At 44.0% G+C, this 13,654-nt stretch overlaps 1 protein-coding gene across 1 annotated transcript in view; it reads right to left on the bottom strand.

The window, feature by feature from the left end:
• CFAP157 (cilia and flagella associated protein 157) overlaps positions 1–13,654 on the bottom strand; it is a 31,454-nt gene that overhangs the window by 2,384 nt on the left and 15,416 nt on the right. Inside the window, exons 5-8 of the mRNA XM_082264033.1 lie at positions 11,326–11,456; positions 8,286–8,436; positions 5,782–5,966; positions 1,593–1,764 (exon numbers count right to left, since the gene is read on the bottom strand). Of these exons, the coding sequence (XP_082120159.1) occupies positions 1,593–1,764; positions 5,782–5,966; positions 8,286–8,436; positions 11,326–11,456 (639 nt within the window). The remainder of the gene's footprint in view (positions 1–1,592; positions 1,765–5,781; positions 5,967–8,285; positions 8,437–11,325; positions 11,457–13,654) is intronic.

Below are 13,654 nucleotides of genomic sequence, written 5' to 3'. Positions count from 1 at the left end.
CGATGTATGGGGGCAAGTGCGCGCCGTGAGCCCCCACTAGGCAGCTGGGATGCCAATCCACGGGGCCGGCGGCCGCGATTGCCGCTTGGCACCCGCAATCGCTCCCCACTGAGAGAACGACGGTCTGCTGTTGTAAACACAGCAGACCGTTGTTCTCTCTGAAATGAGCACCTGTGATCCTCCTATACAGGATCACCGGTCTCTGTGTTCATTTCACAAGTCCCTCCCCCATACAGTTAGAAAACACCCCCTAGGCTCACACTTAAACCCTTTGATCGCCCCTGGTGTTAATCCCTTCCCTTCCAGTGTCATTATTACAGTAACCGTGCATATTTTTAGCACTGATTACTGTAGTAATGTCACTGGTCCCCCCAAAAGTGTCAAAAATGTCAGTTAGGGGTCCGATCTGTCTGCCGCAATGTCGCAGTCCCGCTAACAATCGCTGATCACCGCAATTACTAGTAAGAAATAAATAAAAATGACAAATCTTTCCCCTAGTTTGGAGACGCGATAACTTTTGCCTAAACCAATCAAAATACGCTTATTGTGATTTTTTTTTTTTTCAAAAAATATGTAGCAGAATACAAATTGGCCTGAAAGGATGAAAAATTTAGATTTTTACATTTTTTTGGGGGAATGTTCTATAGCAGAAAGTGAAAAATATTGTTTTTTTTCAGAATTGCCGCTCTTTTTTTGTTTATAGCGCAAAAAAAAAAAAAATCACACAGGTGATCAAATGGCACTTTTCCACTGCAAGTACCGGCTCGGCTCTACTCGGCCCTGCTTGGCCCGGTTTGCTTTTCCACTGCTGGTACCACATGGTACGGTGTTGGAACGGTTCGGTACGGTATGGTTTACTTTTCCACTAAAGTAGTACTAAAGTTAAGTGGGTGGGATAACAACGATTCTCTGACCAATCAGTGGCTAGTAGTGACTGCATGCAAAGGATTGTGGGATATGGTACCGGGTATGGTACCTCTGGGAACCACAATCGAGGTGGTACTGTTTTTGAGAGCCGTACCGTTCGGTTCCATACAGTGTAAAAGCACCGCCGTACCGTACTGAACCATTCCTACACTATACCATGCGGTACCAGCAGTGGAAAAGCACAAAAGCGAGCCGAACCGTTCGGTTCCATGCAGTGGAAAAGCGCCAAAATGCCACCAAAAGAAAGCTCTATATGTGGGGAAAAAAGGACATCAATTTTATTTAGGTACATCGTCGCACGATTGCGCAATTATCTGGTAAGTAACGCAGTGCCGAATCGCAAAAAAATGGCCTGGTCATTAAGGGGGCAAATCCTTCCAGTCTAGAAGTGGTTAAAGGGAACATACCCTCCTTTACTCATAGGATTGGAGACACCACCAGATGATGTAAAAAGGTGGTACACAGGCACAGTATATAGCCACGGTTATATAAGTTGGAGAGTAGCGCAATACACATTTTTTTGTAATAAATGCTTTAATAATTTACTGCTATTTTCACCCTGGGGCTTAAAGCTTTTTGGGGTACAAAATATTCCGTAACTGTTTCTTTATAATTACACACATTGACTTGGACAACTAATATGAAGTTCACTTAGGGGGTCTTACCTTTCCTGTGCCTGGATAGACATGTATAGGCCCAAGTCTTGTGGTTCTAGAAAGCATTCCAATTTTGCTGAGCACCCCGCCAGAGGTGTCTTGTCTTGGTACAAGTCCCAGATCTCCTATCCGGTAATGAGGAATGACGCCCGGCCCTTTCAATGTGGGTGACACAAGGTGCCTAGAAGAAACCGCAATGTCTTTACAAGTGATGTTCCTACAATGTGTGTAAAAAATACCATCTTCACAGTGAGACCCCGAACAAGGAATACAACTGACTTATTTCAATAAGTGCTCAGGAAAGGCTTTTCCTGACTGTGCAAGACTTCGGAATCCACACTGCAAAAACGTCAGTATCAGAGGCAGACCTACAGATCATGAAGCCCCGCAGCACAATTTTGGACCTGGCCATGTAAACTAAACAATACACAACGTATGATCTTAGCATAATGTATGCCTGAGTCAAGGACAGGCAACAGAAGGGCTATTTTCATTTTCAGTACACTAATGCAGGGAATTTGTTTTCAGCTGCTCTATTTGCAGTAGCTCTTTTCAAAGGCGTAACTAGAACCTTCAGGGCCCGGTGCAAGAAACCATGAAGGGACCCCTGGCTGGGGCCCTTCCCTTCAAGCCTGAGGCTCTTCCCACTGATCCTGGGGCCCTTTACTCTCGTTGCGGGACCCTTTCACAAGTTCTGCAGTGAGCCCCCTTCGTGCCATCTTGGGACCTCCCCATGGTGGTGGAATGCCAGGGCCCCGTCGCAAGTTTTTTGGTATTTTAATTGTATTATTTCGTATCATTTTATTTTTTTACAATGTCACTGACTATGACTCTGTCCATTCAGAAGAGGAAGGAGCTGGTAAATTGCATATTTACGGACCCCTTCCTGGTTCTCTATTGTGAAACATCCCCTGCAGCAGCCGGCAGGAGAGGGGAGGGAGCACAGTGCAGGTGGGGGGAACCAGGGGAGCACCCAGGGGCCCAGAGACAGCAGAACACCAGTGAACTGGATAGGAGGAGTCACAGCGGAAGCATACAGAGGAACATTTTTCCTCCTGCAGCTACAGGGGGAAAAAGGAGGAAAGTGATTTCTCTACATGCTGCCCCTCGCCCCTCCTATCCAGGTGTACAGGGGAGCTGCACAGGCCCCCTGGAGCATGGGGCCCGGTTGCATTTGCAACCCCTGTAGTTACGCCCCTGGCTCTTTTTAGCATCTAAGATCTGAGGACCCTTCCCACCCATTCTACCAACACAATAAGCAAGTGCTGAAAGAGGTAGTCTAACAGTCAGTACAAAAAAAGTGTTGTAGTACCAATAATAACTATCACTATATTATACTATTACATCCAGTATTTATAGTGCTCCTGTGCACAAATATTCTACAAACCTCTTTGCACTCTGTCTATTTTTAGCTGTCTTATCAGGATTTGGCTGAGAGATCTTTTTAAAGCCTCAGGAAGACTGCATTAGACTTACAGGGGTAATGTAAATGTGGCTGGGCTGTAAAAGAAGTTATAAGGGCAATAAATCTACATTGCCAAAAAAAGCTAAACCTATACTGCTTACTGTACAGATAAAGCAAAGGTGGATCTGTGGTTAGTGATGATTCTGAAGCGTCTGATTTCAGCTCTGCTAGATTTGAAATTTCAAAGGTGATCGTAGTCCGCATCAATGGGGTGGAATTGGGCTTTAAAATCTTTCAGAACAGCCTGTTGTTTGCTTGCTCTTGATGATATACTGCATCATGGGGTCCTGAGTCTGGTATTAGGGATGCACCGATCCGATATTCGGATCTGATATCGGCGTCAATATGACCATTTTAGATGGATTGGGGGATCGGTAACATTGACCGATCCACGGGCCGATCCGGTTTTTGCTTGGTAATGGCTCAGCCATCCCTTACTAGGTGCAGTAGTAGTATGGGATGGGAGCCGCTACTTCCTGTATAGGTCCGGCTCACAGGCGGAGTGATATCAGATGTACTCCGCCTGTGAATGGAGGAGCCACACACATGAAGCAGCGGCTTTGCTCTGTACTGCAGCCGCTTGCTTTGTGTGTAGCTCCGGATCGGTTCCGGTATCGACGATTTCACAACGCCAGATATCGGTATCCGGTCAAAAAAAGTCGGATCGCTGCATCCCTATCTGGTATGTGGCCTAGCTCAGCTCTACCAACAAGTTGCTTCTATAAATGTCTTATTTTGTTTCAAATAGTAACCAAAAACAATCCCACTGAAAAACTTTGTTTTTTTTCTTATCCTTTGAAGGAAACAGGAATTCTTAGTACGTATTCTTATACTGTTGGGTTATACTGCCCCCTAGAGGAGAAATTGGCACTGGAAACAAAAAAGCTGTTGGCCGGCACAGGATAATCCAGCCCAAAACCATCATGCCCTCAGTAGAGTTACATAGTCAGGTTGAAAAAAGACACAAGTCCATCTGGCTCAACCAATAAAAAACAAAAAAAAACAGTAATGAAAACCCAACCATACAATCCTATACCCGCAGAATGGGTGAGTCTTTTGTAGCTTCGCTTGATGACAGCACTTTCAAGGGTCAAGTTTCTGCCCAGTCTATCTTGTTTCAAAGACCATTGGTCCTTTCTTCACCGATTTGGACATTTACACAGGGAGTCTCCTATGTAGCTCGCCCTGTTCATTTCCCTGTGACTTTGTGGGATCTGAATCTGGTTCTCTGTGTGCTTCGTAGATCACTGTGTGAACCCATTTGAGATAATACTCTTTCTACTTTAACCTACAAAGTTGCGTTTCTCGTAGTCTTTACCTCTGCGAGACAGGTGGCTAAATTGGCAGCCTTATCCTGCAAGGAACCCTTTTTGGTTGATGTCAGCAGACTCAGCACTTCCATCTTGCCAAAGGCAGTTTCTGTCTTTCACTTCAACCAGGACATTGCTTTTCTGTCTCTCTGTCCAACTTCAGTTTACCAAAAGGAAATTTCCCTCCATTGTCTAGATGTCGCTTGGGCTTGTGAGAGTCTTTCTCTCATCCTCTACTTCTTTAGGAAGGCGGATTGCTTTTCTTTTCTGGTTGGACCTGGTAAGGGTAAACCAAATTTTTGATCCATGATCTCTAGTTGTCTTAAGCCTCGTACACACGCAACTAATTTCCACGGACCGGTCGTCTGTCTTTTGTCCAGAGTGGTGTTTTGTTGGTTGGAATGTGCTCTAGACTGCACACAAATTTTCCCATACGACAGAATTCTACTTCAGAAGTGATGTCATGTGTTGGATTGCTTTCTATGTGTTCTTTCATCTCTGAGCATGCCTAGTCTTGCTCATAACATTTTCCCCCATCGAAATCTGTACTAATAAGATGAAAATCGGACGTGTTTTGATGGTCGACAAAAATTATATAGCCTGCACACCAGGATTTTTTCTGCCGAAATGTCGGAGTCGGTTGTCGGAAGCACCATACTAACAAGCCGAAAATCGGCAGATTGGTCGTCGGACGAAAATTCCCGGCTGAATTTCTTCTCGTGTGTACGAGGCTTTAGACTTATGTTCCTAAGGATGGAGTTTCACCCTTTCCTGTTAAGGTGCATTCTACTAGATCTCTGAGCACTTCTTGTTTCCCAGTTTTCAGGGCTACCAGCTTGTCTTCTGTTTCGTAAGCTCTACCAGGCAGATGTTCAGACCTCACCTGATGCCAGCTTCAGGTGTTTTGTCCTTCAGATGGCTCTTTAAGGATGCAGACAGTTGTGAGTTTTGTGTTGTTTTTTTTCTTGGACCTGTTAGTCTTAGTTGATATTCTGCACACCACTCTGCTGGACATCTTTTGCCCACGCTCCTACACCAACAGTCTAAGAATGTATGTATCCTTCAATGGGCGAGAAAGAAAATATGTACTCACTGTAAAATCCTCTTCTGGGAGTCCATTGAGGGACAACGTCCCTGTTTATTTTTATGGCCTCAGTACTATTGTGCTATAAAACTATGATGGTTGTGGATGGGGTTATACTGTGCTGGGCAATTTTTTTTTTGTTGCCAGTTCTACTGTAGAAGGCAGTATAGCCTGATAATCTAAGAATTCCTGTGTCCCTCCAAAAAAAGGATTTTTATGGCGAGTACAAAAAAAATTCTACATTTCTGCCACTTGTCATTTCAGTCTTGTTCTTTTGGTCATTACTCATAGCCAAGGAGCATATTGAGAATAGAGATGTGCTTATTTAATAAATTGTACCTGTTGGCTTTAGGTGTAATGTGGAGGTCTGCAGATTGGTTATCTCTGCTCTGGAAGTCATCTAAGGCTGGGCCAAGGCCTAATATGGCCGCACTGTTGAGTAACACCAAGAGTTTCTCCAATAGTTGGTTTTGTGTTACCAATAATGTTGGTTCTGTGTCTTCTCCTTCAATTTTGGGTGTCTCCTGAACAGACATAAATAGTGACAATAAGTAAGAAAAAAAACCTTTATATCATGCCACCTGTTAACCTTGTAACCTCTTTCCTGGACTGCTGTTCTAATATTACTGTACAGCCACAGGTAATGAAGCACAGTGAAATATTACAGCAGACTTTAAACTCAAGGGTTGCATGTGGCCCCACTATATTTGCTATGCAGCTCCCAGGACTTGACAGGGCTGCCAGCAGAGGGACAGAGAGCTTCCAGCAGAGGGACAGTGAGCTTCCAGCAGGCCACTCTCTCATTGACTTCCAGCCTCTCTGCTCGTAGTTGTGCACCTGCTAATGAGAAGTGAGATGCTACTGAGCCTATCAGTAGGCTTCTCTGCAATCATTAGCAAAAAAGGAAGGGTAGACTCCTATAGATTGCCACTGGATAGGGGTTCCTGAAAAGTAACAGGAAAAAATATGTATATAGACCCCTCCAGATTATACCAAGTTGGTGGCCGTTGAGAGACAAAAGTAAATACTACAGAGTCAGGAGACACGCCATCATAATAAGGAACAGATTGATACTCTGTATATAATTCACATTTTACCCAGTAAAGTCTTGTCTACATCTAAGCAGTTTAGAGCAACAGTGCATTATAACAACTTATAAAGCAGTTTATCAGATCAGTTTAAAACTATGTATTCATTTGCTACAAGCTTTGACAACTTCCTTCCAAACTCCCGGATGCAGCAGTATGGGTGCACTTGAAGTGCAGTATTAGGCACTATGGCCTAGCACACCTAAGAACTTCACTTTAACTACTGTAGGTCTTTTTTAAAGACCCCTCTAATTTAAATAAGCTTTCATAATGTCTCCCAACACCTACACCAAGCCCACAATCTAAGTGAAGGATTAGAACCATTTTTCTTATTCCTGTCTGTGTGTTCATCAGCGAGACCTATTTTAATTTTCTATCCCAGACACATGGCAGATAGTAAGTGAAAGTATCCCCAAGGTTGGAGAAAACCCCACCTTTGAAAGTTAGCATTGGGACAGGTGTTCCCATTGAAAGATTTCCCTTCTACTACAGTTTTTTGGGTGTAAAATGTAGATTTTCCCCCGACTTCCTACTTCAGCGTCATGACATGGAATGAAGGGGCACATTTGGGAGACACCGAAAGAGCTTACATATAACAGGAAAGGTCAAACCAGGGACCTTCATGGCATGATCACCAGACATTGTATTGAAAGCTTCAGATTTAAGAACACGTTTTGAAAGTACATATTTCCCACCTATGCTTTAGGCCAGTGATGGCCAACCTTGGCACCCCAGATGTTTTGGAACTACATTTCCCATGATTCTCAACTACATTGCAGAGTGCATGAGCATCATGGGAAATGTAGTTCCAAAACATCTGGGGTGCCAAGGTTCACCATCACTGCTTTAGGCTGTCTGATAGATGCCGTATTTTCAATGATCAGGTCCTTCATTAGGTTCTCATATGACTCAAGTCCCCAACTAGAATAACATGCTAGACTTAAGTCTCGTACACACGCAACGAATTTCCGCCGACCAGTCGTCCGTCTTTTGTCCAGAGTGCGTGTCCGTTGGTTGGAATGTGCTCTAGACTGCACACGAATTTTCCCGTACGACAGAATTCTACTTCAGAAGTGATTTCATGTGTTGGATTGCTTTGTATGTGTTCTTTCATCTCTGAGCATGCCTAGTCTTGCTCATAAGATTTTTTCCCCCTCGAAATCTGTACTAATGAGACGAAAATCGGACGTGTGTTGACGGAGGACAAAAATTATATAGCCTGCACATCAGGATTTTGTCAGCCGAAAAGTCGTAGTCGGCTGTCGAAAGCACCATACTAACAATCCGGAAATCGGCAGATCAGTCGTCGGACGAAATCTCCCTTCCGAATTTCTTATCGTGTGTACGGGGCTATACTGATCATAAACCTAGATTCCTATCCCCAGACAGAACAACTACACTCATATAAGGATGGATCAAGTGCCATTATTGTTTTTACAGCTGTCATTTCCTAGATTACACAGAATTATCAGGAAAGGTAAGGATACAGCTAAACTACAACATAATCATGCACATGAATGTCCTGTGGGGGTGTAGTATTGTATTAAAAGACCTATAGGTCCAAAAAGATCCGTGGAAGCTCCTCATTGAGACTGAAGTAATCTCTGCAAAAACAGAGCGTGCCAACTAAGTGCAGTATATAAGAAAGGACATTATTAAAAATTGCCACTTATGACTTTTAAGTCCTTTCTTGTATACGGCACTTAGTTGGCACCCTTTGCCATGATGTAATTAGCTTACTCTGCAAATTCATACCATTAGTACATCCTTCAGAGACAAGGCAGCCTCCCTCAAGACCCTCTCCACTGTTTGCCTCTTCTTCTTCTCATCTTCCAGCTCACCAATCACCTCGTCCTTCTCCGCAATCAGTTTCTGCACCTCTTCTTCAAGATGGTCCATTCTCTGTCTAGAGGGAAGGCACCATAATTTTATTGACAATATTATATTAATGATGGAAAAATCAACTACTGTATGTCTTGGGAGGAGATTGTACTTCAATCTGGTACTCCTCCTTACTTTTTAAAACTGAAGACCTCCCTGAGGCTGTCTTCCATACCAAGACGTTCTTATCACACATGCCAAGAGCAAGAGCTTGTTATTACAGCGTTTCCTCCCTAACCTTGGTCAGTTTGTGGCTACTGTAAAAACGTTTCCAGTGTCCAAGTTTCAGAAGTTTTGGCCAAAGCTACCCTTTGTGCCCCCATCTACATTATTGCTGCTTTGTTTAAGTTCTAGTAGCTGTAGCTGGCAGTGTAATCCATCACTTCTTTCTGCCCATAATTGGAGTTCTTGGGTACATTCCCGTCATTCCCAACTTAAAATGACCAATGTACAAGAAGTGTAGTCCATAAAAACTCATATGTTCTGTCCAAAGTTTTAGTCAATGCACACCTTGTAGATAGTTTAACCTAGGGCTGCGCATCTTCACTGGTCTCACGATTTGATTAGATTACGATTATCATGTGAACGATTATTGATGCATCACGATTACTGCCCACAGCCCCATTAACATTAGACAGCCCCCCATTGACATAACACAGCCCCCCATTGACATAACACAGCCCCTCCATTGAATAACACAGCCCCCCCATTGACATAACACAGCCAATTTACATTACCAGCATACCCCGCTTTTAAGTACACAATGGGACCAGAGCATGTATGTAAAACGAAAATGTACTTAAAGTGAAGCAATACCTTTTTTCATTTCCTAGGCAAGCTGGCCGGCCACAAATAGGATATGTTGTAGTCCTGGGTCACCTCACATTTCTCCCTAAGTTTGGTATCCCTGTCACTTATGGTTTGGGAGTAGTGCCATGTCAAGCTGACCAAGATTTCCCATGGACGCCAATGTTAAAAACTGGGAGTAATGCCATGCCAATCTGACCAGGCTGTGTCCGTACTCGCGAGTGTACTTAAAGTGAGTGTACTTAAAACGGGTTATGCCTGTATATAGCAGCCTCCACTTCACAGGAAAGCCCTGCCGGCTGCCAATGCACTCAGAAGTTAAAACAAATTAGTGTCAGTGACTCCGTTTCAGGGACCCTTCCCAGTAAGGGTTAATGTAAACTGATGCCTGATTACCTTATTATCTCCTGATCTTTTCATCGCTGTCAGTCTCGGCCATCAGTCTCATGCATGCCGCAACTCTGGCCGGCGGGGAGGAGGAGATTGGCCGGCCAGAGGGCACGTGACTGAAGGCCGAGACTGACAGCGATGAAAAGATCGGGAGATAATAAGGTAATCAATCAAGCATCAGTTTACATTAACCCTTACTAGGAAGCGTCTCTGAAATGGAGTCACTAACAGTAATTTGTTTTAACTTTTGAGTGCACTGGCAGCCGGCAGGGCTGTCCTGGGAGAGGCGGGGGGGAGCCGGGATGACGTCATCCATGTATCGATGCGGCCGTTCCTCAGCATCGTATTCTAATCGTTTAAGGCCGCATCGCGATGCATCGATGCAGCAATTATTTTCAACACCCCTAGTTTAACCATTAGCCAATGAATTTAGAATAGAATAAGCTAGTAGTCTTCCAAAGGACAGGCCTGCAGCTAATGGAACTATACTTCTTTTGGAGTCAATTTTATTTCATTTTTTTCAAATTCATATATTTATATAACATTTATTTTTTACAAACGAATATTTACTACAGATTACACTGGCTTTGCAGAGCAATCTGAAGACAGAGCACAGCAGAGTTACATAGTTAGTCAGGTTGAAAAAAAGACACGTCCATCTGGCTCAACCAACCAATAAACAAAAAACAGTAAAGAAAACCCCACCATGCAATCCCATATACACAATCCTATACCCGCAGTTGATCCAGAAGAAGGCAAAAAACCCCAGCAAAGCATGATCCAATTTACTACAGCAGGGGAAAAAATTCCTTCCTGATCCCCCAAGAGGCAATCGGATATTCCCTGGATCACCAGGAAAAATTTTCCCAGCGGGGACACAAACAGCAAGAAAAACCTCAAGATGTTTCAACACATCCAAAGTCTATCCACCATTTAATTTTTTATACTTACCTTTCACAAAGTCTTCAGGCCGGTCATGTGATGCTGCAGGGTCCTCACAGTCTTTCCCCAGTCCTCTTCACCTGAGTGGTGCTGGGTATTGTTCAACCCCCAAGACTGAGTAGGACATCTTGTGGTGGAATAGAGGTACTACGGGGGGCAGTGGTGGACTGAAGGTGAGCATTGCAGATTGAGCGGCTTTTTTATTTATTTTGCTAATTACCTATTAAATATTAATAAAATAATAATATTACAAATAATAACATATATTTTTTACACACTAGCCTATGTACTTCTGGACCCACTATTGCAGGGGGTCTCAAACTGATAGCCCTCCAGCTGTCGCAGAACTACAATTCCCATGAGGCATTGCAAGGCTGACAGTTACAAGCATGACTCCCATAGGCAGAGGCATGATGGGACTTGTAGTTCCGCAACAGCTGGAGGGCAACCAGTTTGAGACCCCTTCTCTATTGCTTTTCACAATGCTGTGTCTAAAAATGCTTACAGGAAGAGAGAGCAAATGGTGGACTTCCCCTGTGTGCTGTTGCACCCTCTGTGTCTAATCCCTAGGCCAGGGCCTGAACCAGGCTGTACTGTAAGATTTTTTGGATAATGGGGTTTTAAGGATACAACATATACCAATCACAGTTTTTCTTTTATCTATTAATTTTAATTAGAAAGATAAAATCTGGAATTTTATAGGATGCTATGGGCAACATCTTTGGTCAAATGGTTTATTTATCGAAGTGCCAAAAATTTCTCATAAAAAAGTCACCTGAGGGTTTGTGCCTCCTCCTGCAGGGTCTGATGGTCTACGCCCAGATCATGTAGCTCGTGTTCCTTATGGTTGGCTATGTCCAACATCGCCTGCTGTTGTTGGCACTTTTCAGTTAACATTCGGATGACCTAGAATGTCAAGCAGCCATAGGAGAAAAGCAAAACTCTTATTTCAGGATACATGTATGGGGTAACATCTAAGCGATAATCACTGTAATGATGCTCCAACATTTGGTAGCATCGCTCATTTAAGGCTCGGTTCACACTACGTCGCTCCGACTTAGGGGGACGACCTGTAAAGTTGCGTGCAGCGCGACTTCGGCACGACTTGTACGGACTTCATAAAATGAATGTCTATGCAAGTCGCCTCCAGGTCGCCCCGAAGTAGTACAGGACCCTTTTTCTAAGTCGGAGCGACTTGTGTCGCTCCTATTAGAACTGTTCCTGTACCGCACAATGGGAGCGTGACGGACCGCGACTTGTCAGGCTGACAAGTCGCGGTCCAAGTCGGATCAGTGTGAACCGACACTAAAGGTATTTGTTTGAAAAGAAAATCTGTTCCGAAATAAAACACTTAGGAAAACAATTTTGTTTCCGATCTGATCTATTTTTGGAGTTTTTACACTTTATTGATTCATTGGGGTGCACCAAAGCAACCCATTCATTATGAATAAGCTGCCAATGCATCAAACCCGATCTAAAAATGCACATGACCCTTTTTGGCAACATAGCACACTGTGGTGCATTGTGCTGTGTCATGCATTTCACTTCTTTTACAGAGCATTGGAGTCAGTCTCACAATGAGTGGCACCACACATACAGCCAGGGCATTGCTGTGTATTGTGGGAACAAGCAGTAAGGCACACGGCAGGCATGGCCCACCGTTGTCAGGAAATCTGCCCTGAGAAATACCATGCAGCTATCACTGAAGTGCTTATAGACAGGAAGTTGCTGCGAAAAAGCTGCAGGTAATAAGTAGCAATGAGAGACAACAAATTATAGAAATAGGGAATGAACTGTATTTTATTTTATAAAAATTTTTTTTTTCAATATTTTTCAATCTGCAGTTTTGAGTAAAATTGATCCTGCCATGAAGGTCCCTGTTTAACCTCTTTACATCCGCCAAGGCTCCTGCGCAAACCACTGTAATTGTATGGCGGTTGTGAGCAGGAGGCTAGGGGGCGAGCGCGCACCGCCGGGAGCGTGCTCCCGCTCCCCGCTCGTCAGCGGGCAGGCGGCTCCGATTGCCGCCTGACACCCGCGATCATTCCCCGCTGAGAGAGAAGAACAGTCAGATGTTGTAAACACAGCTGACCGTTCTTCTCTCTGAAATGATCACAGAGCCCCTGTGATCCTTCTATATAGGAACACAGGTCTCTATGGTCATTTCACAAGCCACGCCCCCCCCCACAGTTAGAATCACTCCCCTAGGCTCACATTTAACCCCTCGATCACCCACTATGTTAACCCCTTCCCTGCCAGTGTCATCATTACAGTAACCGTGCATATTTTTAGCACTGATTACTGTAGTAATGTCACTGGTCCCCCCAAAAGTGTCAAAAATGTCAGTCAGGGGTCCGATCTGTCCGCCGCAATGTCGCAGTCCCGTAAAAAATCGCAGATCGCCGCCATTACTAGTAAGAAAAAACAAAACAATAAAAATGACATAAATCTTTCCCATAGTTAGTAGACGCAATAACTTTTGCGCAAACCAATCAAAATTTTTTGTTTATAGTGCAAAAGAAAAAAAAAAAAAAAAAAAAAAAAAAAAAAAATCGCACAGGTGATCAAATACCACCAAAAGAAAGCTCTATTTGTGGGGAAAAAAGGCGTAAATTTCGTTTGAGTACAGCATCGCATAATTGTCAGTTAAAATCACGCAGTGCCAAGTTGAAAAAAGTGGCCTGGTCATTAAGGGGGCAAATCCTTCCGATCTTAAAGTGGTTAAGCACCTTCTATTATATGGTAATAACTGTGTCCCAGTTGTGCTCCTGGGTTGTCACCTATCACATGTGTCTGTACGCAGGTGCAGTCTATGTTTTCCAATGCAGGCGACCCACAGCAGCATTGCAGAAGAAGGGGAAGTCAAGAGGAACCTAGTTCCTTTATGGTTTCCTGGGTCACAAGGGGGCAGCTATCCATTTGGATGCTGGTGCCCCATGTGACTCTGGTGGCCATCTTGGGTCAGGCAGAGTCTATTTAAGACCCTGGCTCCTGGGCTTAGTGCTCATTTCATGTGCGGCTAGAGTAGGAACAGTGCTTAGTGACAGGGAGAGATTCCTAAGTAGCAGGGAAAGTGCAGGGACACGCCAACCTACCTGGATGGA

The sequence above is a fragment of the Pelophylax lessonae genome (genome assembly GCF_965119305.1).
Source record: "Pelophylax lessonae genome assembly, chromosome: 7".
NCBI classification, from domain to species: domain Eukaryota; kingdom Metazoa; phylum Chordata; class Amphibia; order Anura; family Ranidae; genus Pelophylax; species Pelophylax lessonae.
The sequence above is the reverse complement of the archived record's forward strand: the minus strand, read 5'-3'. Positions and strand labels throughout refer to the sequence as shown.